The sequence below is a fragment of the Canis aureus genome, chromosome 12 (genome assembly GCF_053574225.1).
Source record: "Canis aureus isolate CA01 chromosome 12, VMU_Caureus_v.1.0, whole genome shotgun sequence".
In the NCBI taxonomy this organism is placed as follows: domain Eukaryota; kingdom Metazoa; phylum Chordata; class Mammalia; order Carnivora; family Canidae; genus Canis; species Canis aureus.
In genome coordinates, this window is record NC_135622.1 from 27,650,684 (window position 1) to 27,672,553 (window position 21,870).

The 21,870-nt window shown below is 45.6% G+C and overlaps 2 protein-coding genes across 2 annotated transcripts; both read right to left on the reverse strand.

The window, feature by feature from the left end:
• Positions 1–1,528: 1,528 nt before the first annotated feature.
• IL1F10 (interleukin 1 family member 10) lies at positions 1,529–10,844 on the reverse strand. The gene is made up of 5 exons (XM_077843260.1): positions 10,766–10,844; positions 5,031–5,090; positions 2,920–3,005; positions 2,502–2,629; positions 1,529–2,216 (listed from the first exon to the last, which is right to left on the reverse strand). The coding sequence occupies exons 1-5, from the start codon at positions 10,810–10,812 to the stop codon at positions 2,004–2,006; spliced, it is 534 nt and encodes a 177-aa protein (XP_077699386.1). The 5' UTR covers positions 10,813–10,844; the 3' UTR covers positions 1,529–2,003.
• Positions 10,845–13,828: 2,984 nt separating this feature from the next.
• On the reverse strand, positions 13,829–19,382 carry IL36RN (interleukin 36 receptor antagonist). The gene is made up of 5 exons (XM_077843261.1): positions 19,299–19,382; positions 19,059–19,119; positions 17,420–17,505; positions 16,238–16,365; positions 13,829–16,043 (listed from the first exon to the last, which is right to left on the reverse strand). Exons 2-5 carry the CDS (start codon positions 19,085–19,087, stop codon positions 15,819–15,821), a joined length of 468 nt encoding a protein of 155 aa, XP_077699387.1. The 5' UTR covers positions 19,088–19,119; positions 19,299–19,382; the 3' UTR covers positions 13,829–15,818.
• Positions 19,383–21,870: the final 2,488 nt, after the last annotated feature.

A 21,870-nucleotide genomic window follows, 5' to 3' on the forward strand; every position in this document is an offset into this window, starting at 1 on the left:
TCTCTCCTCTGCTAAATCCATTCCCATAGGGGTACCTGGGTGGTTCAGTGGTTGAGCATCTGCCTTTGGCTCAGGTCATGATCCTGGGTCCTTGGATCAAGTCATGCATCAGACTCCCCACGGGGAGCCTGCTTCTCCCTCTGCCTATGTATCTTCCCCTCTCTCTGTGTGTCTCATGAATGAATAAATAAAATCTTTAAAAAATAAATTAAAAAAATAAAATCTTTCACATAGCTACCTTTCACACTTAAAGATAAACTGAAGCCCTCACTTTGCCTTTAAGACCTCCATGACCCAGTCCCTGCTGGTCTTGCTCACCTCCTAATTTTCTCCCTTGTTCCCCAGGCTCCAACACCCCTGTCCCCCACTGCTATTTGAACACACCAAGCCACTTCTGTCTAGGAGCCTGTATGCTTGCCACTCCTCTGCCCCATCACTCCCAGTCCCCCTTGCTCTTGTCCTTCAGCCTCAGCTCAGATGTCACCGCCTTAAAAAGAGTCACTGCCCCAGACCACCTTCTCCAATGTTATATCTTTCAATACCTACCACCCTTACCCTCTATCATATAAACTGTTCTTATTTGTTTAATGTTTCTCCCACTCAATGATCAGCTCCAAAGAAGCTTGTTCTTGTTCGCCCTCTTTTCCCCATCTCCCAGAATAAGAGTGGAATAAAAATGTGTGGAACAACATTGGGGTCAGATGGGCCCGGATATCTTGGGTTTCATCCTGTACAGCTCATGCGACCTTCAGCAAGTTATTTCACCCCTGCTGTTTCAGTGTCCTCATCTGTCAAAGGGATACAAATGTTCACCTTGCAGGGCAGCTCTGAAGGTGAAGACAGCCTGTCCTTGGCTACCTTGGTCCCTGGTGCATGTTGGATGGACGTGGAGTAGTTACACAGGAGAGAAAGAGTGCCAGCAGCCCATCACTCTGAGCACTGACACCATGGGCTCTCTGCCCACGTCTGTGCCTGACCCCACATTGTCTGTGAAATGGAGAGGGATCCTGGCTCTGAGGACAAATGTCAGTCCTGACTGCAAACTCTCAGCCAAGTCCCAACCCTGTATTGCTGGCTGGAACAAGTCAGCTCGGCCCTGCTCCACTACAGCCTTAAACTCAACACACTCAGTACAAACTCGCCATCTCTCCCTCGCTGATCCTCCTTGCTCCTCACAAGTCAAAACTAGCAGACAACCAGGGGCACTGATCAATCGGTTGAATGACTGATTAACTATGAAATATCTGATAGGCAAAGTACAAGATTTAAACTAAATCTACTAAAAATTATGAGCAGCCCAAGACTTTGTCCACCTGTAGACAGAGGGGGAGAGCTGGGTTCTGCCTGGAGCTTCTGGCTGTTTCTGGAAGTTGTAGAGCAGATGGGCTGCAGGAGAAGCTGTGGCAACCTTCCAAGAATTCACTGAGTGACTCATTCCCCTTTCAGTAAGCACTGTTCACAGGGATATACTAAGACCTTGTACTATTTTCCTATTGTTACTATAAAAAATTACCACAAATGCAGTGGCTTAAAACAACACAAATTTATTATTTTAAAGTTCTGGAGGTCAGATGTCAGAAATGGGTTTCAGTGGACTAAAATTCAGTTGTTTCTCCTAGAATCTCTAGGGCATAATCCATTCCTGTGCCTTTTCCGGCTTCTGGAAGCCACCTGCATTCACTGGCTGGTAGCCCTCATCCCCTACGTTTGAAATTAGCAGCACAGTATTTTCCATTCTCTGGTTCTCACCCTCCTTCCTCACTCTTAGAAGGACCCTTGTGGTTATACTGGGACCACTGTGATAATCCAGATGCTCTCCCCATCTCAAGATCCTTACCTTCATCACATTTGCAAAGTCCATTTTGCCTTGTAAGGTAACATTCACAGGTTCTGGGGATTAGGATGTGGACATCTTTAGGAGGGGCATAATTTTCCTACCACAGATCCTGAGCAGGATGAGCTTGGTGCGGGGGCATTGGCCTGGAGCTCAGCCTCCTGCCTCCCTACCGACTCTGCTCAAAGTAGAATTCAGTGCGGGCCAATGGCTCACTCTCCTTGACAAGTTGTACTGGCTGCTGGGGCTCAGCTGGGCCACAGAGAAACCAGCCAGGCCAGGCAGCAGCCTCAAGCTTGAAGGCTGAGCCTGAGCTTCTCTGGAAGAAGGTGAAGCGTGTAGCCTGTTCACCACCCTTGTACAGGTCCTCGATGTTCACATCCTGTGGGAGCAAGATGGCTGCTGCAGGATGAGGCCACTGGTTGAAGTGTCAGCCCTAGAGGCCTCTGGGGGTTGGCCAATGAGGGACTTTACAGGGAGGGTCCATACCCAGGGAAGGGCCTTCTGTAGGTTCTAGAGGGCAGGGGTCTTGGCACTAGGTGTAGAGGGAAGGGGAGGAATGTGTGGACCTGGCCGGGAGTCCCACAGATGGGTGCAGAGATGTCAGAGCATCCTGGAAGCCAGGCCATGCCTTCAGGGTCCCCCAGAAGAAGGTGTGGTTTCTCACCTCCAGCTGCAGGGTAGGCCCCTCTCCTGTCTCCACACATGCTAGGCAGCGACTGCCTCCCTGGATCCCCAGGAAGATGGGGACTTTGGTACGGTCCAGGCCTCTGTTGGGAAGTATGCAGATCTTCTCTGGGAGGAAAGAAAGAAGAGAGCCAGGAGATAAAAGGACCCAGATTGTAAGTTCTCAGTGAGCTAAGCCTGGGCAGGAAAAAACTGGGCCAGGGCACACCTGGCTTGACCCCTGCATGCAAGCTGCCAGGCAGGCTGGGACCCCTGCAGCGGTCATGACACTCCTAAAAGGAGAGGTCCTCAGCTGCTCCCTGCCTCTTCTTACTGTCACCAGGGCAGGAGGGAAGAGGAAAGCCAGTGGCAGGTGGAGCATGAATGTGTCCAAGGGGGTGGAGGCCCCAGATGCTCACCTGCACAGCAGTTGTCCACATTGGGATCTCCCACCAGGAGCTGGTCACCTCTTAAGTATAGAGCCTTCTGATCTGCATCCTTAATTCTGGAACAAGATGGTAGAGCTGACAGCCTGCTCCGTTTAGGCAGCACCAAGCCCCAAAGTCACCCCCACGCTCTGAAGGATTACACTGAGCATTTAGGTGTTCTTCTCTCCTACAGGAGGAAGTAGGTGTATGACTCCACCCAAGAGTAGGTGAAACCAGGTCAGCCTTAAGGCAAGGGAAGGTCTTCTGGAACTCATGATTCTCAGAGGCTCCCTTTACCAGCGTTAGCCTCTGTCAGGGCCCTGGGCTAGCGAGGGAAGCCAGTGTCTTCTCACTAATGGGTAGACAGTTTTCCTGATTATGCTAGCCCCCTTTTCATGCCCTTCCTGAGAAATTTCCTAATGAGGCTCAGATGTCTCTCTAGGATAGAGTGACTCTTTTCCCAGATTTTCTGGGCCTGATCCAATTTTGCATAAATGTTTATTCCCTTCAAGGAAGGAATTAATTGAGTGTATAATAAAGTGTGGTTTGTGGGGCACCTGGGTGACTCAGTCAGTTAAGCACCCAATTCTAGATTTTATCTCTGGTCTTGATCTCAGGGTCATAAGCTCAAGCCCCATGTCAGGCTCTGTGCTTAGCACAGAGTCTGCTTGAAATCCTCTCTCCCTCTCTCTCTACTCCTTCCCTTCGAATGTGTGCTTCCTCTCTCAAATAAATAAAATCTCTTAAAAAAATAAATGTGGTTTGCTCTTCAAATATTTTAAAGACTTTCTTGTAGAGTAAAATCCACAAATCAGAAAAAAAAAATCTTACGTGACAGAAGGTTTGGCAACATGGTCACCCTGTTCCATGCAAGGTGTGTTCTAGGGTGAGCCCGTGCTATGGGTGCCAAATTTAGGAGGTCAGTGAAGAGCTGGAGGGTGTGATTACAGTCATTTGGGGTTGGCAGTGGTTCCAATGATCGGCATGGGAGGGTAAATACATGCAGGGGAGCAGGGAGGGAACTGTGGTTGAATGTACACAACATCAAAGTCCCGCAGGTTATTAGCTCGGTCACTTGGGTGTCTTCAAAATGTCTGTCAGTCACTCTCAGGACCTTGGGAGCCCACCCTACCTCCAAGGGCAGAACCTCTGGGCCAATGCCATCGCCTCCAGGAGATTTTTCTCTCTCAATAACAGCTAATTATAATATCCTTAGCTAATGACTGTACGTGTTTAAAGTAGGTTCACTTGTACAATAAAAATAAATTTCTGAAAAGAGCTTGGACTTGCCAATTGGCATTCCCTCTCCAACCTGGGCAATGAGGACTTGTGGGTAATTCATCTGCCAGCAACATTCTATTTGGAGACCAGAACCCAAGTTAGATATGCCAAAGTGCTGACACCTGTTTTGTCATTTGGGTGCTTCACACACATGTGTCTTGCCATCCTAGGCACGTTGAAACTTCCTGGAGGCCCCAGCTGGCCCCCTCATGTCTAGTACAGGGCAGGGCCATGGTGGAACTGAGGAAATGCAGCCCAGAAGTCAGTCCTGTTTTATTTGTGTTATGTCTCATCTTGTTTCTCAAAGGGCTGGAGGCAGTTTACAATGAAAAAAATCACAGGCAATAAAATATACACTCTAAGTAGTGTCTCGAATGTCAAATGAGGTAAAAGTGACAGCTGGGAGTGCAGACAGGGAATAAAGGCCACGGAGGCTGACATATAAAGATGCTGTCACTGAGATTCAAAATTGTCTCTGAGTTCCTGGAGAGAGGAGGACGGAGCAGCACAGAGGGTGAATCCTGGCTCTGTGTGACATGAGGTAATTTATGTAACCTCTTTGAGCTTTGGTTTGAATGGACTCAGTCATGTCTCCCTTGTAGGTTACTCGGGATGGAGGCAAGGCAGTAGAAGGGCTGGCATCTTGAGGATGCTCAGGAAACAGAGCTATTGTTATGATCATGATGAATAAGCTTAATTATGGGTCACTTGAGATTTTTTGGGTGAGAAGGAGCTGCATCCCTCTCCTTAGCCTTCTTTCCCTCTTCCCATGTCATCCCTAAACCCCTGGTTCATAAAGGAAGGACTCCAGGAAGACTTACATGTAGTATCGTGTCATGGGGAGGGAGCACATTCCTGCGATTGTGGGTGACTGGTCCTTGCTGAGAGAGAAGGAGAGAAGGGCTGTCAGAGAAGGAGGGTATGTAGAGCTGGGGGCAGGCTCCCTAGGGGTCCCCAAATCATTAAATCACAAACTGGAAAGATCTCACTAGGCTGCTTATGTATAATTGGCCTGCTGGAATCCACCATGGTCTCTCCAGCCCAGCAAGCTCCAGGCAGCTCTGCCTCACCCTCCTCTGGGGCCATCTGGCAGGGGTGTGAGCCCATGACATGTGCATGGTGCTAGCTTGGGGAAACCAAAGAATGGGTTCCTCAAAGATTTTAGACAGGAGTACTTCCTGGGGATGAAACTGAGGTGGCATGTGCTCCAGCCTCACAGTTTGGGGATGAGCTGAGCTCAAATCATGTCCCACTGCCCAGCCTGGTCCTAGAGTCACCACACTACTGCCCTCCCCGACCTGAGCTGAGGGAATAGCAGCGCTACCGGGAGGCATCACCAGCCTGCTGCTGGAGGGTGTAGGATCTCCCTTCAGGGTTAGCCTCATTCCTAGAGATTGGAACATTCTGCCAAGACTGTGAAAGAGAGACCACCCACCCCACCCCACCCCCATTCTGCTCCAGATGTAAAACAGGACAGGCCTGAAATATAGAGACTTGTGTGTTTGAGGATGAGTGATCTAAATTGTATCCTATTATTAATCCCGGACCACTCAAATTTGAGGATGAGTGATCTAAATTGTATCCTATTATTAATCCCGGACCACAAAGCTTCACACGGCTCTCCTCTCCTTCTGGTTGGATTGTCCTGCCCTAGAGCTTTTCCCCAAAATGACCACCTTCAGAAAGGCCATTCCAGAACCTAGCAAGGAAGAAAACCCAGAGTCAATCAGGGCAAAAGAGTGGTAGCCATTAAAAGTAGCCCAGAAAAGTAAATGCAAGGGCGGCTGGGGCTGAGGTATACACAGTAGGTCTGATTCTCACTGAGTAAGAAGAGGAAATAGAAAAAAAAGAGGGGATAGTAGAAACTAAGAAGGAACAGGGGAAAGAATGGGGACAGAAAGGAGCAGGGCTCAGAGGGAGAGAGTTTGACATGGAAGGACATTTTGAAAAGTGGGTGAGGAGGAACAGGTTGATGATGACAGCAGGGCTTCTGGCCACGCCAGTAGCACTGAGCTCCAGTGCCCAGTGTTAGTACTGGATCTGCCACTTAGTCACTGTGGACAAGTCATTTTCCATCCCTGAACTTGGAGGTGGGCATTTAAGTTTTGGTGAGAGCAAAGAATAACAGGATGCCTCTAGGAGTGCAAATTCTGATGGATGTCGGTGACATGATTAAAATCTTAAAACAGGGATCCCTGGGTGGCGCGGTGCATGGAGCCTGCTTCTCCCTCTGCCTGTGTCTCTGCGCCTCTCTCTCTCTCTCTGTGACTATCATAAATTAATTAATTAATTAGTTAATTTAAAAAAATAAAATAAAATCTTAAAACATTCTACACATACTTTAATATCACCTGTTCCCCTTATTATAAGGAAAAGTAATGGATTGTCCAAATGTTTAATTATAAAGATGTTCACTTTATTCAGACAGTAGTAAGAATTTGGAAATAAGCTAAATGTCCAATAGCACATCATTAGTTTAAAAAATGATGGCAAATTAAGTAAATAAGAAACGTGTACATTAAAGATGATATTGTGGAAGAACATTTTACAACATCAAAATATGGGAAGTGGAAAATTCAGGTTATAAAGAATGTGTGCCTTATGATCCCATTTAAAGGCACACACACTGAGAGATACACCCAGGGATAAAGACTGTCCATATTGTTACACCACCTGTCTTCAGCAGGTAGAATTATGAGTGATTTCCTTTTAAACATGTCTTAACATCTTTACTATATGAACATGAATTTCCTTTGCAGTATAAAGCAGGTTTTCATTTTTTTCAAAAATTGAAATCCTCAAAGAGTTAAAAATAGAGCTACCCTAGGACCTAGCAATTGTACTGCTGGGGATTTACTCCAAAGATACAGATGCAGTGAAAAACTGAGACTCCTGCACCCCAATGCTTATAGCAGCAATAGCCAAACTGTGGAAGGAGCCTCGGTGTCCATCGAAAGATGAATGGATAAAGAAGCTGTGGTCTATGTATACAATGGAATATTACTCAGCTATTAGAAATGGCAAAAACCCACCATTTGCTTCGACATAGTTAGAACTGGAGGGTATTATGCTGAGTGAAGTAAGTCAATTGGAGAAGGACAAACATTATATGGTCTCATTCGTTTTGGGGAGTATAAAAAATAAGAAAGAGAATAAAGGGGAAAGGAGAGAAAATGAGTGGGAAAAATCAGTGAGGGGGACAGAACATGAGAGACACCTAACTCTGGGAAATGAACAAGGGGTAGTGGAAGGGGAGGTGGGCAGGTGGATGGGGTGAAACGGTGATGGACACTGAGGGGGGCACTTGACAGGATGAGCACTGGGTGTTATGGTATATGTTGGCAAATCAAACTCCAATAAAAAAAATTGAAATCAGTTAAAGTCATTGGCTCCCAAACACGCCTGCCCACCAATCACCTGGGGGCCTCTGGATAAGTACTATTTTCTGGGCTGAAGTTTCTGATTCTCCAGTGTTTGAAGTGACTCCATGACTAGCCAGGCTTGGGAACTGGTACACCATCTCGATTTTTCTCACTCTCGGTAGAACATATAAATCACCTGCCGATTTTGGTTTCCTGGGTCTAGGCTGGAACCTGAGACTGTGCATTTCAAACATGAAACCAAGTGATATGAATACCGCTGGTCCCTGGCCACACTTTGGGTGGCAAAGGACTAGTAAGATGGACAGGCTGCCAGCAGCGTGGCCTCAGTGCAAGCACTCTTAATGCTGTGCCATCTCTCAACTGAACCACTGGGGCTCCTTTGGTTGTAGCTGCAAAAATATGGGAAGCCTAGTAGCTTTGCCAAAGTCTGGCTGGGACAGATCAAGTGGAGGGCTCTGTGTGTGAGGATGAGGACTCCCACTCTTGGTCACTGTCAGCACATGAGGAGGCGGGCAGAAATTCAGTGCTGGTCCAGTCCAGCTGGATCCCTGGGGGCCCCAGAAGCCTTTTGTCCCGGCCTAACCCTAAATCCCAGTATTTTTCTCAAAGACTCCCATATCAGCCACCCCCTACCTGGGTTCTGGCTAGACTGTGATGAGGTGAATAGGAGTGAGAAGCCGGCCTCTCGTCCATCAGAGAGCCTGGGGTTCCGGTGCTGAGTGTCTGCCATGATCCCTCTCAATGCACCACACACTCCATACCTTAAGCTTTCCCTTCCCTATCATCACCAAGTGACCTTTCCCTGGACTTTGGCCTATAGTCCTCCCTGGACACCACTTCTGCCTGTCTCAGACTTCATCAATCCACCTGTCCTGAGTCAAAAACAATTATCCAAGTAGTGCTAGGCTTTCTCCATCACACCCTCTCCTCTTTCTCCTATACATTTTCTATGTGGACTATGTTCTCTCCAAACCCATATGTTAACTTCTGTGGAGCCAAATCTAAAGACTCTTTTGATTCCTCTAATATTTGGCTTCTGCCTCTTCAGAGCTCTTGACATTGATTGATTCATTCACACCTCCATTTTCCCCTTCTCAGGTTCATGTAGATTCTCCCTTCCATTTGGCGGTGTTCCTAAGGTGGAAGTCACAAGTCTAAGTCCTAAGCACTTTCTCTTGTACTGCATGGATTTGCCATTCACTCATTTCCAGAGCTGCAGTGATCATCTTGGTCTAATGCTTCCCAAGCCCCAACTGAACATGCTATTTTATCTCCAACAGTCTATAGGACACCTAACTTTGGACATCCTGCCATCACACTCAACCAAACAGATATGAAATCAAATCAATCTTTTCCTCCTCTCAGCCCATTCATCTCGCCCCTTTTCCTTATTCTAAGTCTGATTTACCAACAAGTACTGATAAGTTATTCTTTAAAATGTAATTTTGTCAGGGCACCTGGATGGCTCAGTGGGTGAGCATCTGCCTTCAGCTCAGGTCATGATACCAGGGTCCTGGGATCATGTCCCACATCAGGCTTACCATGGTGAGCCTGCTTCTCCCTCTGCCTGTGTCTCTGCCTCTCTCTCTCTCTCTCATGAATAAATAAGATTTTTTTTAAAAAATGTAATTTTGTCTCCTTTTTAAAGATTTAGTTATTTGAGAGAGAGAGAGAGCATGAGTAGGAGAAGCAGAGGGAGAGAGAGAGAATCTCAAGCACACTCCATGCTGAGCATGGAGCCTGATGTAGGGCTCAATCCTACCACCCAGAAATCATGACCTGAGCTGAAATAAAGAGTCAGATGCTTAACCAACTGTGCCACCTAGGTGCCCCTAAAATGTAACTTTGTCTTCCTAATAGCCACTGGACCTGTGCCTGGATTCCTGATTTTTCTACCTTTAATCTAGTCCAACCTATGTGAGGTACCTGGACCTATATTCTAGGTATTGCTTTCACAACATCCCCACCCCACTCTAGAATCTACAGTGGCTGCCCATTTCATCATCATTTGGCCCTGATTCACTGTTATGAGTGTATTTACTTTTCTGTGGACACTAAACCACCCCTCTAGGCACGTGCCTTCTTCTTATCTTTCCAGTGGGCATGCTCAGAGTTGTCTTTGATTTCCATGGCTCAAAAGCCATGCCCCATCCTTGCCATCCATTCAGGTCTTTTGGCATTAGAGCCACTGGATATGGTATCATTTATCCATAGATTGAGTCTCTGGCTCTACCAAATTAATTATCAGGTCAGAGTAACAGCTCAGACATAAGAAGTTATGTCACTTAACCTCCAGTTCTCAGTTTCAGCATCTATAAAATCATAGAATTAGAGTCTGTGGTTATTAAGATTCTTTCCAAATCAACCTATCTATGATTCCATGACTCAGAGTTTAATGAATCTTTACTCTTGTAACCCTACTCTGAACTCCTATTAAATTTCACTGTATTGTGTATTGTTCTATATACAGACATTTTTTCCCTTATAAAAGTTAACAATATCTTGATCCATGAAGGGTAGCATGTATCTCCTTCCCACCACCATGACACACACATATACTTACAACCAGGACATAGAAACACACATGGGAGATTTCAACCGCGGTTGGGTTCTAGACCTAAATCTGCTACCAATTTGTCTTGCCACCTTAGAAAATCCCCTGTAGTCCCTGGGCCTCCCACTTGTTATTACAATGAGAGGCTAGGCAAGGTCAGTATTTTTCAAAACTAAGTTTCACAATGAAAATTTACAAGGAAACCTAATGAAAGTAAAACAGATAAAGGGGGCTTGCTTTTGCTGAAACAGAGCATGATGGTGACACCAGAACCCTGCGAACACTGTACTGTCCTTGACCACTAAAGCAAGCACCGGGGCATACCCCAAGCCTCACCACACATTTGAATTCCACTGGCCTAGCTATCTGAAATTACTTTTTAAAATCTTCTTATCTAAGTATTTTTAAATCTTGACTTGGCTTAACCAATGCCTTCTCTCAAATTCTTTCTATGTGCTCCCAGACTTATTTAGCATCCCATGAAATTCTGTGGAGGGGGTACCTTGTTATCTAGAGAGCTTGCCAAGAGGCATTGAGAGAGGGGATGTATCAGAAATATTGACAGAAATGAGAAGGAAAACGAGAAGGAGAGATAGAATACTGCCTATCAACCACTGACCTGCAATCCTGGAAGCCTGGAATGTCCAACTGATTTCTCCAGGGCATCTGCCCTGAGTTTATACTGTCTGGTCAGGGTGGGTCAAGCCTGCAGCAATCTTTATAATTGGCTCTAGGATGGGAAAGAAGAGACTAGAAATTTCACAATGCCTTTAGTACAGAGTGGATAATAAGAAGGTGGGGCATTAATGAGTGTTTGTTGAAGGGGGAGAGACTCATCCATTAACCCCTAGCAGAAGCCAGTCGCTGGGCCCCTGCTCATAGCTACTGTCATTGACATTGTTATTGGTGTTTTCAATAGCCAGGTAGACAGTCTTGGGGTCAGATGTCTTCATATTACCTTCCCTTTGGTGCCCCCATGGGGCTCTATCCTAGACTTAGAGAGGTAGAGGAGGCAAGAGGGGATGCATCTGAGGGGCCCAAAGACAGAGCAACGTTTGGTGTTTTAAGCCAGGCTGCAGCCAGTGAGATAAGAGAGGGGACTGATGGCATTACATGTATGGCCCAGTTTGGAAAGAGGGGAGGGAAGCTTTTCAACAGGTCCTATATTAGCTGATACTAGGTTGATGACACAGAACATCTAAGGAAACCCACCTACAGAGGACATTGACCTTAGATACATGCTGGGACTGAGCAGCCATCACATGCCCTGAAGTGCTTGGACACATGACAGTGTGAGTAGGGCAGAAGTAAAGAGAATACTCAAGCCTCTAATCAACATTACTTAACTCAGTCCATCCATCCACCTATCTGTCTGTCCAATCAACCAACGATCCACCCATCCACCAATCCACCCATCCACCCATCTATCTATTCACAAGGGTCAGAGAAGCTTAGCATAGTGTTCTCTGGGGACCATCTGCCTTATGGTAATTTTCACTCTAAAGTCATTTGCACAGTTCCACAAAGGGCCTGGTAAGAAAGTAGGAGAGGTCCTCATGCAGATGCTTAAAGGGTGGCAGATAAGAAAAGATGGGAGGGAGGGGACCCAATTTCTGTTTCTTAAGGCCAACAGTCATTCTTCACCCCTCTCCCAATCTCTTATCTCTCTGGAAAGGGCCAACACATGGGGTATTATGCCAGGTAATCAATGAGCATTTACTGAGCATTTCACTGCTGTGTGACAAAGACATGCAGTGCATAGTCCCTGTTGTTAGATAGCTTTACGGTTCAGCTGGGGAGCTAAGTCATAAACACTTAAAAAGATAATTAAGAAGGCCAGACTCTAATCTGCGGGACAAGAGCACATTGGAAACGATAGAGGCAGAGAATCTCCTTGAATAAAAAAAAAAAAAAATTCCAGAATTGAAAGGGCCTGAGTCATGGCATATAGGCTTCCTCCAAATGGAGAAACCTGTGCGACGGCACCCCTGAGACATAGTTAATCAGGTTCTTCTTCAACACTTCCGCAACCTCTTAAAGGAACCCTAACAGTGTATGTGGTCCTTGCGGTTAAAATTTTTGGGTCACACATAATTTCTACTCATTAGTCCTGCTTGTGCCTCCTGGAATTACACAGAACAAGTTTATTTTTCTATGAGGCAGAGCTTTGAGTGTTTGAATGGAGCTCTCTGTGCTTTGCTTCTCCAGGATAAAGAGCTTCAGCATCTTAGCCTCTGCCCTTAGGATTTGGTCTTAGGACACTCTCTATTACTCAGAACACACTTGTAGTCCTCAATGCCTATAACTGGCACCAATGCATTTCACCTCTATAAATACAGGCCAATCTGGGGGCTTATACTGAAATTGAAGAAATCTAAAACCACTATGTCTCTTTCAAAAAAGAGTCAGGATGCCAGGGTCCCCTAGCCTATACATTCCTAAAGGCAGCATTTAATACTCCTTCCTTTTCTATGGATTCATATCAGGTTATCTCTGCTAAAACCGTTTTGAACTCTACCATCTTACAAATGATGAATCAATCACTTTAGGCTGGAGAAAGCTTCCAGGTTGAGGTGAAATTTCAGCTGCTCCTTGAAAGGTGGGCCCATTTAGATGGGTGGAGGAGAGAGAAAGAATATTCCAGGGTGGAAGAATAGTTTCCACCTTCTGTACTCACTGATTTCCAGTTATTTGTCAAATATTATTTGAGGTGCTTAGAAACAAATTGATACAGCCTTGACCTTGAGGTCATTTCAGGGGCCATAGAAGTTGGCATAGCAATGTAGCACAGAGTAGATAACCAGAGATCTCAATTCAGCAAAGCCTTCTTGGAGGAGATGATGATATGAGACTATGAATGGGCCTGTGGGCAAAGAAAGAGTGTGAACTGGATCTGTAGAAACAAGCTTGATGCCCGGAGCTCATGTTCTTGATACTTCTGAGAGGTCTGTGATACAACTTATGCTGTCTGCTACCTGAAGGCTTTGGCGGCATCTGGGTCTCAGTAGCTCCACGGAGACAGACCCTTCTGGTCTGGCCACCTCCTTGCTAGTGCCTCAGCAGAATATGAACCTGCCAAGCTTGTCTGACTGGTGAGGTGCAGGAAGAATGCCTGGGGCTCAGATTTAGACCTCTCCTCTGGCTTCTGTTCTGATCCCCTAGAGTTTAGAAGGTAGGGGTGCTGGAGTGACAGTCCTTGGCATGTCAGACTGGAACTGCAAAGGTAATCAAGGAGGAACTAAATCTTGCAGGAACAGAGAATATTCAACAAATTTAGTATGATCAACTTTTAAACAGAATGTTTGGGGAAATGAAAGGTCAGATGTTAATTTTGAGAAGGGAAATGAAAATATTGGAGAAAATTGTAACCATAATAAAATAAATGTATTTCTTTCTCTTTCCCTCTGTATTAGTTATCTCATTGCTGTATAACAAGTGACCCCAAAATTTAATTGAGGAGTCTGAGTGGCTCAGTCAGTTAAGTGTCCAACTCTTGGTTTCAGCTCAGGTCATGATTTCAGGGTTATGAGATCAAGCCTTGTGTCAGACTCCATGCTCACTGGGAGTCTGCCTGAGATTCTCTATCTCCCTCTGCCCTCCCCACTTATGTGTGCCTGTGCTCTCACTCTCTCTCTCTCTCTCTCAAAAGATGAATAAATCTTAAAAAAAAAACCTTAGCAACTGAAAGCAAAAACATTTATTTTCTCAGTTTCTGAGAGTTGGGGATCTAGACCCGCTTAGCAGGGTGGTTCTGCTTCAGAGTTTCTCTTGAGGTGGCAATCAAGTTGTCGGCCAGAGTTGTGTCATCTGAATGCCTGACTGGGGCTGGGGAAGCTGCTTCCAAATGCACTTATGTGGCAGTTGGTAGGAGCTTCATTTTTCAACACATGGGTCTCTTTTTAGGGCTGCTTAGGAGATGGCAGCTGGCTTCCCCAGAGCAAGTAAACAAAGAGAGAAAACAAGATAGAGGCTGCAGAGTCTTTTGTAATCTAATCTCAAAAGTGGCATAATATTACCTCTGCCACATTCTGTTGGTCACAGAGAAAATGTGGGTACAATGTGGGAAAAGACACACACACGATGTGAGATGGGATCAGCAACGGCTGTGTTAATGTCATAGGGCCACCACAACCAATTACCACACAGCTGGTGATTCAAAATAATAGAAATTTGTTCTCTCACAGTTCAGGAGACTAGAAGGCCATCCTCCCTCTGAAGGCTTTGGGAAAAAATTCTTCCTTGCCTCTTCCTAGCTTCTGGCAGTTGCCTCAATCATGGCATTTCTTGCCTTATTGCAGTGAAAGTACAATCTCTGCCTCCATCTTCACATGGCCTTCCTGGTCTCTGTGTGCCTACGTGTCTTCTCCTTTTCTTGCACATGCAGTCATGTTGGATTTAGAGCCTACCCGAATACAGCATGACCTCTTAACTAATTGTATCTGCAAAGAACCTAATTCCAAATAAGGTCACAGTCTAAGGTATCCAGAAGGAAATAAATTTCAACCAGCACAGGATCCTTTGGAGGCTGAAACCCACACCTTGCAATCTTAGGGAGCTGTGACCACTCTAGGTCCAGAATTGTTCTTTCTATAAATTCCTTCTTCAGGAGATTTCAACCATGCTAACTCATCATATTCTCTTTCTTTGCAGGTTTGAGGAGATCTATGTTCTGATTCTTGCTGCTGCTGACCAGCAGAGTTCAATTCAATTTGAATTTCACTCAGGGAGTGCCGAGGATGGTCACAAATATTGTCTGCTCTGTTTTCCCCAAGATTAACTTATTTATTACACAAGGAGTCCATCTTCATCATGGAAGAATTAGAAAATGCAAATAAATAAAAGAACAAAAAGAAAAATCACCTATAATTGCTAAATTGATATTGCTAAAATTGAAGTAAACTCTTTCAGACTTCTATGCAGACACATATAGATATTTTTTAAATTAAAATGAAATTACAAGATATGCTACTTTGTAATTTGCTCTTCTCACTTAGAATGCCACGAGCAACTTTTCATGGGAATAGATACCAGTATCTTGGATTTTAATGGTACCTCAGGCTTCAAAAGGTAATGCCTGGACATTCTTCAGCCTTCTGAGCTGGAGTCATTCCTCGGACATCACCACCCTCTGCTGCCATGGCTAGAGCACGAGGGTTGATATGGAAAAGATAGAATATGATGGCAGCTGAGTTGTAAGGAAGAGGGATGGGGCTGGGCCTTGGGTCTCTAACTCTATGACCTCCCTATTCTGCATACTGGTGGATGACAGGACTTCATGTGAGCAGCTGGTGGCCCTAATAGGCTCAACTTGGGATGGACTGGTCTGTGGGGCTCCAGACTACTGGGTAAGTTACCATGAAGCATGAGGGATTTCCACAATTCCCTCAACCCTGACCCCTTAGGAACCTTTTTATGTGATTTCCAATTCATCTTGAGTGGTTTTTGCAAGATTCCACAGAAGTAGCACCACTCAACAGGGAAAGAAAATGTGGACAAAGCCCCAAATCTCAGAAGGATTTACCTAAACTGGGAATCAAAAGGGAGAGTGGCCGAGTGCCAGCCAGAGGTGAGGCCCTGAGAGCAGATGGTGGGTGGCTGCCATCAGTGTCCTCCTCCACCTCTGCCCCGCCTGAGCTGCCTCTGCTCAGGTAGGTTCTGAGGGATGCATTGCCCTAGTCACACTGCTGGAAGTAGAAGTCTGTGATGGGGTTGTCCCAGCTGGCATCCTCTGAGAGCTGGGTAAGTCTGAGAGGCTGGTCTGCTTCAGGCACGGTGCAGAGGAACCAGCCTGGGTAGGCAGCTGACTCAAAGCTGGAGGTGAGCCCCGTGTCCCGCCGGTAGAAGGTGAAGCTCTTGGATTCCTTGGCACCAAGGTAGAGTTCCATGATGTTTACTGGCTGTGAGCAGAGGGGCAGGTGAGGGGAAGGAGTGGAGGAGGCAGGAGAACTGGGCTGGGGGCATGGAAAGGCAGGGCTGCAATCACAGAACCCTGTGAGGGAGAGGAGCTCAGGCCCTAGGATGCATGGCCCAGTGGCTTCAGGATCTGCTGGCTTATGAGGTCAGATAGCAAGGAAGCCCCCACAGGACTCACCTCTAGTTTCAGAGTTGGTTCCTGCCCTGTCCCACACGACAGGCACTGGCTTCCTCCCTGGACGCCCAGGATGACTGGAGACAGCTTGGCATCCAGAGACCGGTTGGGGACAACACTGATCTCCTCACCTAGAGAAAGGGAGCCATATTCAGGGGAATCTTCCCCTACATCGTGGACTTTGGAGAGCAAGACCTGCATGAGACATCCTGTCCCTAGACTGGGAAAAGGGAAGCCTGTTAGCCGCTGTCATCTAGGGAAGGGTGGTCTCTTGCCAACTGGCCCAATGACATTGAGGCATGTAAGGACATTGTACCATATTCCCATCCCTAGGCCCATCCTCTTATCCAGGTTCAAACCTTCAAGTCTTTTCTAAGCTCTAGGGAAGATCTGACCATTTCCTTTAATGCCTCTTGCCCTTCTGGCCTTGTTTTGGAAACTTGATTTGGTAAGACTATCATCAGATTTATTCAGGCATATTTATACCTTCTGTGATATTCCTGAGAACAAGAGGGTCTCCTTCTTCTCTGTACCATCCCCCACCACACATACAAACACATACACATTCACACATACATACATGCATGCATACACACATACACACAAGCACACACAGCCTGGCAGGAGTATCTGCCTGGCTCCACAGCCCAGTAAAGGTGTCCCAAGTGGGCAGGTATGTGCTATTTTAGAAACAAAACCTGTCATAGTGTATGGGGCAGAAGAAGTAAGCATGAGGCCAGATGGTACCACCTGCTATCTGGGTTGCATCACTCTGAGTAACCAAGAATCCCCACAGAGCAGAGGGGACCCTGTGTAAAGGGGTGGAAAGTCACTCTCACATGGGAATAAAGGCCTAGAGGCCTGTTTCAGATCTCTCCTCAGTACTGGGTCCCAGGAAAAGGAAGGTTTGGCCTAAGTCCACCTATGAGGGAAGAACAAAGCATTCATCCTGGAAAATATTCACACGTTTGCATAGAGGCTTCAGGTGGCACTGGGGCATGTGTCCTCACTTTGGTACAAGGTATAGTATTTTAATTGTCCTGCTTTTATGATGTCCCCTCTACTGTGTCAGGTCTGGGATCTGTAGGCCTGTGCCAGTTTGCATAGCTATTCTAAGCCCTCTTCAGGCCCCCTCCTCTCAGTGTATAGACACCTAGGGACATAGGGTCATTTTTTACCACCAACCTTTGATGACCTTCCCTGCATGCAGCCCTCCAGCTAGAAGCTGGTTATCATGCAGATAAAGTACCTTCAGTGCTGCATCCTTCATTCTGAAACATCAAGACACTTAGTTAGGGGAGGGATGGGTGTTTGTTCAGGCTGGCTGGGCTCTACAGAGTCCCCCAGTATCAGGCATTGTCTCTGTCTCCTCCCACTGTGCCAGAAGTAACTGCCCAACCTTCTCTGCCAGCCTGCTGGGCTCATACCCTACCAATGAGATAATAACACAGCCTCCCATCTGACTCTTGATTTTGCTCCTTCACCTTATTCCATCTTTTCTACACCAACCAATATTCTCCATGTGTGGACTGTGAGTCAGAGTGCTGGGTTCTTGTCTGGCTGTGCCACCATTGCTGCTGAGTCACAACAGATAAGCTGCTTGCTCTCTCTGGGCCTGAGTCTCCCCATTGCTAAATTAAGACAATGGGTTAGATAATCCCCAAGCCTCTTCCAGATGAAAATATGATTCTTCAATCATTTTTAAAGACATGAAGTCACATTTACTTCCATTTATTAAGTGAGGAATATCTTTACATTTAAAATTCTTGGGGCGTCTGGATGACTCAGTCAGTTGAGCATCAGACTTTTGGTTTCCAGCTCAGGTTGTGATATCAGGGTCATGAGATTGAGCCTTGTGTCAGGCTCGAGCTCCGTGCAAAGTCTGCTTAAGTTCCTCTCTCCCTCTCCCTCTGCCCCTCCCCACTATGCACACTCTCTCTCAAATAAATAAATAAATCTTTAAAAAGTACAAAAAATTAAAATTATTTCATTTTACTTTTCAAACTTATTTCTCATCTCTGATCACAGTTGATTTTTTGACATCCTGTGAGGTGAAAAATATATCCTAAAGTGGGTTTCTTCAGAAATTATATGGAAATAAGTATGCTATGTGAAAACTGGTTCAGTGATGGCTAAACACAAACAAATCTCATTCAAAGTTACTAATATATTGCATTGCACTGTGGTTCTCTTATAAGAAGACACAGTGGTATTTCCCACATGACTTGATCAAGGAGCAGCACTGTAAAGCCACTCATAGGATTGGGGATCTACAGAACACACGTTGGGAAAAGCTATGGTAGACTCTGAGTTCAGAGTAAGCAAAGACCATTTTCAGTCACTAGTGCAAAATCCAGAACGCAGCAGACTGACTGGCTCAGTACACGCCAGTGGACAGAGAGATTGATTGACTAAATCATTTTGTTGTTGTTTCGCCCTGAAGGGCAGCAGGGAGGTAATGGAGCAGAGTGGCTGGACTGACATCAATTCATCCCAGTGGGTGGTAACAGCTCCGACTGGGTCTCCTGACTTCCCTTCTCATTATGGATACTCAGGGCTGCGGCTGCACACAGACTGATGCACTTGCTCCCTCTTCTCATCAGGGAACCCCCATGAGGTGGCCAGCCTCAGCTTGACAGAGGCTGGAAAAACTTCTCTTAGGACAATGAAGGGCTGTTCACAACTTCCGAGCTGCCCACCCACCCATGAGAGCCCCAGCTCTGGGCAGCCACAGCCCTTCTCTACCCAGAAAGGATGGACAACGGGTCTACCCATAACTTACTTCCCCCAGAGGACACACCCAATCAGAGGTTCAGATACTCACCGGAAGCACAGCGCCCCACTCAGGACCATCTTTAGCTTCAAAGTGTGTAGACTCTCTTATTCTGAAATAACACAAAATCTTAGGTGGAGATATAGACTGAGCTGGCAGGGGCCTGGGTAGCAAACAGCCTTCTGACCCCGCCCACAGTATGTGAACATCCCCCACAGAACAGAGGGTTCTAGAGGTGCGGAGAGCCTCAATCCTGCTGGGGAGAATGAAACCCAGCTCCCCAAAGGACACCTCAGAATGCTCCTTTCTCCTGGCAGAGCCTGTGTATCTGCCCGTTCCTCTGGGATGCCTCAGCCCTTTTAATAATGCACTAGGGAGGAGCCCCTGAAACTGCCAGAAGCTGAGGAGGAGCAGGGTTTCCCAGGTATTTCACACCACCCTAAGCCTCTGGAAACACCTACTGTTCATTACCTCTCCCAGGGAAGGAAGGTTCTGCAGATAGCATTCTTTCAGCAATTCTGATGAATTTCCAAGGGGCTTTCCAGCTCTTCAAGAGCACTCAGCTCCCAGACCTTAGACACTTCCAGACCCAAAGGCTTCAATGCAAATAGCCCCTCAAGGAAAGCAGATTTCAGAACAAATTCCCCCTTTCTCCTCCCTTCTTCTCTTCCTTCTGTCCTTCCTTCCTTTGCCAGGCCTATGGAAAATGCCAGAGGTGGGGCTTTCCTGCTCAGGCAATGTTTTAGTCTACATTTTCATCGTAGAAAAAACCTGAAAGTCCAGATTGGAAAAAAAATCCATGAAAACTTGTCTTCTAAAAAAAAAAAAAAAAGAAAGAAAGAAAACTTGTCTTCTTTGAGTGTACCATCAGAAAACCAATGACATTTTTCCTCTGTGTACATATACATGTGACTGTCAATCCTGTCTCCCACAACTGTGTCATAGAGCCTACACTCTATTCAACGTGCTTTTTTTCATGTAGCAAAATAGAAGAATATCTTTCCATACCGAATATGAATTATGGCATAACATTGAATAGCTGCACACACTTCACTGTATAGACGCATCATTTATTTATAATGATCAATTATCTATAGTCTATTATTATTTGCTATTGAAAATCATGTGATGACAAACATCTTTGTATCAACCTCTTCACTCATGTGTCTGATTATTTCCTTAGAAAATAAAATCTAGTCCATGCCACCTGTACTCAATCCTTCTCCAATACCTAACTGGCAAAAAAAATATGTGACTGGGAAAAAATTCATGTGGTTTCAATACCTCCATACACTCTCCGTGATGGAGCTGAATTAAAGGTAGAGGGCAGTGCATAATAACAATTTAACGACCAACAATTTAATGACTGATAGCCATTTATTGTTAAGGTACAAATTTTAAAGAAATTGTGTTCCAGCTTATAGGTAAAAAGGCCTTAAAGCATTCAAAAATAAATAAAATATTGAGGTTTTCTAATGTGATAAACACCTTTCAGAGAACTTTAAAATATAGAGGCTACATTATGCAAAATCATTAAATTGTCCAAATGGAAATGACACTGAAAATAACTACAAAAAGGAACAAAATGAAAAAGAAATACCAGAAGGTGTTGGCCGATAGACAGAGTGGTTTGTTTGTTTGTTTGTTTAAGATTTTACATATTTATTTGAGAGGGATTGAAAGAGAGATGGGCAGCCTGGGTGGCTCAGCGGTTTGGCACCTGCCTTCAGCCCAGGACATGATCCTGGAGACCCGGGATCAAGTCCCACATCGGGCTCCCTGTGTGGAGCCTGCTTCTCCCTCTGCCTGTGTCTCTGCCTCTGTGTGTGTGTGTGTGTGTCTCATGAATAAATAAATAGAATCTTTTAAAAAAAATGAAAGAGAGAGAACACATGAGTGCTGGGTGAGGAGGGGCAGAGGGAGGGAATCTTCAAGCAGACCCCTGGCTGAGCCCAGAGCCCAACTGACCAGGAGCTCTAACAAACACTCATGAGATAACAACTTGAGCCAAAACCAAGAGTCACACGCTCAACCGGCTACACTGCCCAGGCCCCCCAAAAGTGGTTTTAAGCAGACCGACTTTCATTTGTAAAGTGATTCTAGAGAAATACATATTGTTTCACTTGAAAAGGCTGCCCTCTCTGATCACCTGACCTCAGTGATTTGCACCCATGTACCTACAGGACACATCTGTGGGGCTTCAGAAGCTCTGTCCTCATTCTGACTAAGATAGAATGATACCAGTGCATGGCTTCCCCTCTCCAGATGGGGCGGCTTGCTGAGGGTACAGGGGGCTATGTCTGCCAGCTTCGTCTCCCTTGCAATGTGCTTCATGGTGATGGGTACAGGATGAATGGATGGAGAGGTGAATGAATGAGCTAAGATGATGCAAGTGACAAAAATAAAATGAATGCCATGAAGAAAGTTAAGTTCTTCAAACTTGAAAATAAGACAAAATGGTGACCACATGTGTTTCCAATATCACACTAGAGCATGGTCAAACAGGCCCCACCAGCGATTACTCAATTCTCTAGGAAACAGATGTCTTTGGCTTATTGATGACTATGGATTAGATAGACTCTGTGAAGTTAGGTGTGAACTAAGAGGAAATTGATAAATTGCAAATCATTTCTGCCTAGTAATAAAGATGGCCCTAGAGGGTGCAGTTTTATTGCCTTGCAATTCATTAAGCAGGGTGTTGTTGTTGTTGTTGTTTTAAATCTAAGTCAGCCAACCCATTCCACCATTTATTTCCTGACTGATCATGTCTTTTGAATCAGTTTTATCATCCTGCTAGTTCCTTCACTTATTAATAATGATAAATCCTTGGCACATGCTCACTCTGTGTTTGTGTGAGAGTTGT